This window comes from Saccopteryx leptura, chromosome 6 (genome assembly GCF_036850995.1).
Source record: "Saccopteryx leptura isolate mSacLep1 chromosome 6, mSacLep1_pri_phased_curated, whole genome shotgun sequence".
NCBI lineage: Eukaryota > Metazoa > Chordata > Mammalia > Chiroptera > Emballonuridae > Saccopteryx > Saccopteryx leptura.
The window spans coordinates 80,218,154-80,222,538 of record NC_089508.1 but is presented as its reverse complement, the minus strand read 5'-3'; the positions used below and the strand labels follow the sequence as shown (position 1 = coordinate 80,222,538).

Genomic DNA, 4,385 nt, shown 5'->3' with positions numbered 1-4,385 from the left:
TATTTCCTCTGTGTCCTGTCATCTTTTTGTGTGTGATTGTGGTGAGGCTCTAATTTGGGAGTCCCTCTTAACTCCTGCAGTGTGTGGGGCTCACTAAAGCCAGTAAGTATCAGTAAGCAGAGAGCGGGAAAGTAGGGGAAAGCAGAGGGAGGAGAGAAGACAGGGAATGGGAGTACTTAGCACAGTGGTAGCCAGAGCCACTTGCCTGGACAGAAATTCTTGTGTTTCCAGCCCTCACCTGGTGGGTGACCTGGGAACTGGTCCCCAAATATGTGCACAGTGAAGATAGCACCTCACTACCTTGGGTCATGCCCTTAGGAAGCTGACCAGCAGAAACTGGCCTAGGGTCCCAGTATCAAGCAACTGGCACTGCTTGCTGAGAGAATGAAGGCTCACCCTGTGTTGCTAGGATTGGGGGGCATCCAGGAGCCTTCTAGCTTCGTCTCATCCTTCAGAACCCCTCATCCTTCTGAATTCATCTGGTCAACACTAGCACCATTTGCCCACTAAACTCAAAGCTTCTGGCCTCTACTGTTTCATCACTCCTCAGTACAGCATGCCCTGGGTCAGCTCTTCCTTCCTCCCAACCATTCTACTTCTGTCCCCCATTCATCTCTGAAGAATGGTGATTAGTAATTTAGATAGAGTCAGACCAAACCATACAGTGTCAGCTTCCCCGAGCCTCTCTCTTAACCTGTGCAGTGGAAATGCCATGGCACCTCCTTCCCAGGGTGACTATTATGACAAATGAAGGAGAAATGACAAAACACTGAACAGGCATCTGCCTCAATAAATGTGGACTAGAATCACATTACTACAGTACTTAAGAGCCTCCCTAATCTCCATACATAACAGGGTGATGTCTAAATAATTAGCAAGGGCCTGACTGGGCGGTGGCGCAGTGGATAGAGCATCAGACTGGGATGCGGAAAACCCAGGTTTGAGACCCCGAGGTCGCCAGCTTGAGCGAGGACTCATCTGGTTTGAGCAAAAAGCTCCCCATCTTGAGCCCAAGCTCCCTGGCTCGAGCAAGGGGTTACTCGGTCTGCTGAAGGCCCGCGGTCAAGGCACGAATAAGAAAGCAATCAATGAACAATTAAGGTGTTGCAATGTGCAACGAAAAACTAATGATTGATGCTTCTCATCTATCTGTTCCTGTCTGTCTGTCCCTGTCTATCCCTCTCTCTGACTCTCTGTAAAAAAATAAAAATAAATAAATACTTAGCAAGGAAGGTGTCCAGTTCATGTGGGGAGAGGCTGGCCAGTGACATCCAGGGCATTCCCATATCTGCCTCTAGCCCACATGGCCAACCTGGTGTCATGGAGCATATGTTTAACTTCAAGCAAGGAAGCTAGCTGCTGCTTTTCAAAGTATAGTGACCACACCTTTGGTCAAGAGACACGAACTTGTTATTGGCCCCCTTACCACAGGGACCTAGTTAGCCCACCTCTCCATGCCTGGAGGAAGGATGTTCAGAATTATCCAGTGGATAAACACTAATCAGCCAGGTACAGTTAAATTTAAGGGTCGCCATGGTTATTTCTCTTTACTGGAGTGGCTAGGACGGTGGGCAGGGGGAACACACTGGACACCCTGCTTAAAGCCAGAAACGGGCCTCTGAGAAGTTTGGACTCAGCACTGGCGCAGGGTGAGGAGGCGTGGCTTCCTCCAGACCAGCTGTTTCGAAGGGCTCTCAGCCTGGCCAGAGAGTGCAGCAGGGTGGTTGAGTGTAGGTTCTCTCCGTCCGCTCCCTTAAAGCACTCTTTGCGCCCAGATCTTTGAGACCTCGGCAGCTTTTTACCCCAAGACCAGGACGGCCCTGCATCAGGCGCCCTCTCCCGGGTTGGGGTCTGCACTGGCCCTCCTAGCCCATTCACTGCAGGGGTACCCGCCCCTCTCCCCGCCCCGCGACTGAGCCCGCCCCGCGCCTGTGTCACGGCGGGGCCGGGGGCGGGGAGCTGCCGGGCGGGACATCCGGCCCTGGTCTCCCGCCGCGCCCTCCAGCCGCCCGCCGCCCGCCGCCCGCCGCTCGCCGCTCGCCACTCATCTCCTACACCAGAGCCTCTGCCCCGAAGCTGGCCACCCCCGCGCGTGCCGGGGTCTTCCCTCCCTGATCCCGCCCAGCGCTGCGGCCCCAAATCCTCGGAGTCTGCCCCTACCCCGAGCCCGCCTCCCTGGCAGGCAGCTCCAGTGTCTGCCGGCTGGTGCAGGCCCCCACCCCCGGAGCTCCATGTTCCCCCGCCCGTTGACCCCTCTGGCGGCCCCAGATGGCGCCGAGCCCCTGGGCCGGGCGCTGAGACGGACGCCACTGGGCAGGGCCAGGGCCGGGATGGGGGGGCCACCCCTGCTGCTGCCGTCTATGCTGATGTTCGCGGTGATCGTGGCCTCCAGTGGGCTGCTGCTCATGATCGAGCGGGGCATCCTGGCAGAGATGAAGCCTCTTCCCCTGCACCCTCCCAACCGCGAGGGCGCAGCCTGGCGCGGGACGGTCCCCCGGCCTGGGGGGCTGTCCCTGGATACCGGGGATTCGGACTTGCAGGTGAGGCAGGACATCCGGAACCGGACCTTGCGGGCAGTGTGCGGACAACCAGGCATGCCCCGGGACCCTTGGGACTTGCCGGTGGGACAGCGGCGCACCCTGCTGCGCCACATTCTCGTGAGTGATCGCTACCGCTTCCTCTATTGCTACGTCCCCAAAGTGGCCTGCTCTAACTGGAAGCGGGTGCTGAAGGTGCTTGCGGGCGTCTTGGACAACGTGGACGTCCGCCTCAAGATGGACCATCGCAATGACCTGGTGTTCCTGGCAGACCTGCGGCCTGAAGAGATTCGCTACCGCCTGCAGCACTACTTCAAGTTCCTGTTTGTGAGGGACCCCTTGGAACGCCTTCTCTCTGCTTACCGCAATAAGTTTGGTGAGATCCGAGAGTACCAGCAACGCTATGGGGCTGAGATTGTGAGGCGGTACAGGGCAGGAGCAGGGCCCAGCCCCGCAGGAGACGATGTCACCTTCCCTGAGTTCCTGAGGTACCTAGTGGACGAGGACCCAGAGCGTATGAATGAGCATTGGATGCCCGTGTACCACCTGTGCCAGCCTTGTGCTGTGCGTTATGACTTTGTAGGCTCCTATGAGAGGCTGGAGGCTGATGCCAACCAGGTGCTGGAGTGGGTGCAGGCACCACCCCATGTTCGATTCCCAGCTCGCCAGGCCTGGTACCGGCCTGCCAGCCGCGAAAGCCTGCACTACCACCTGTGCAGTGCCCCACGGTCCCTGCTGCAGGACGTGCTGCCTAAGTATATCCTGGACTTCTCCCTCTTTGCCTACCCACTGCCCAATGTCACCAGGGAGGCCTGTCACCAGTGACCATGGTTATGGGCCAGCAGCTGTTGGGGACAATGCCAACTCTTGTGCCTTCCATTCAGAGAAACCCTGGCTCTGAGGCCTGGAGTGTCACCAGATGTCTGGATGGTAGGGACTGCCTTCAGAAGTTTTTTGTCCAGGGTGGGTGCTCACCATGGCTCAGAAGACAGGGTTGGACGGGAGGCCTGGTGCTCTCCCATTGGGGGGATTTCTTGGAGGCCAGTGAGATCTTTCTTGTCCTGGCAGCAAAGCCAGATGCCAGTTTGTCAGTGAAGCAACACATCTGTTCTACAGATGGACTGAAGGGATTGTGCAGTCCACTTGATCTACCTTACCTTAAGCTGTGACCATATCCAGAGGTGGCACCTATCAGGAGCACAACCAGAGCCAGGGGCCCTGTGGCTCTGATCACCCATTCATTCATGAGTTAGCAGTTGTGCCTTACAAATAACTTTTGTGCCTTTCTGCTTCAGACTCAGAATTTCCTACACGTGCCATTTTTTTTCTGTTTTTCCAAGGAAAAGAAAACAATCAGAGCTCTTGCCTGGTAACCTGGCCCGGCAGGCATCCAAAGACCCCTGTGCCCAGCTTCCTGGGGCTCTAGGCACTCCCCCTTTCCCCCCAAATTATGACTGTGGCTGGTGTATCTGGCTGCCACTTTTCTGACACATTTATTTAAAATTTGTAATTTTTGATAGAACCCTTGTGAAGACTTTGTTTTCCTAATAGCTGAAAGTTTTAATAAAGCTGTTTTGTATACAAAGTCAGCATCTTGGATATTCCCTCCTGTGCATCCAGCAAATCCCCCAGATGTCTGTCTCCCCAGGTCAGGAGGAGGGAGCTTGTAGGTAGAGAAAGGAAAACAGAGTGTAACTTGTTTGGGCCAGTCTAGTGAGCCACTGACATACGATGGAAAAGCTGAGGGCTCCCCAGAGACCATACCTGGTCACAGGCTCAGCTTCTGGATGACACTGAAGGGCAAACCCCATTATGAATAGCACACCCCCCTGGCCTAGTCCCTGAAGA

At 55.8% G+C, this 4,385-nt stretch overlaps 1 protein-coding gene across 1 annotated transcript; it reads left to right on the top strand.

Moving 5' to 3' along the window:
* The first annotated feature begins 2,002 nt into the window (after positions 1-2,002).
* Positions 2,003-4,127, top strand: CHST14 (carbohydrate sulfotransferase 14). Its single transcript, XM_066343467.1, has one exon. The coding sequence runs from the start codon at positions 2,232-2,234 to the stop codon at positions 3,360-3,362; it is 1,131 nt and encodes a 376-aa protein (XP_066199564.1). The 5' UTR covers positions 2,003-2,231; the 3' UTR covers positions 3,363-4,127.
* The last annotated feature ends 258 nt before the right edge of the window (positions 4,128-4,385 follow it).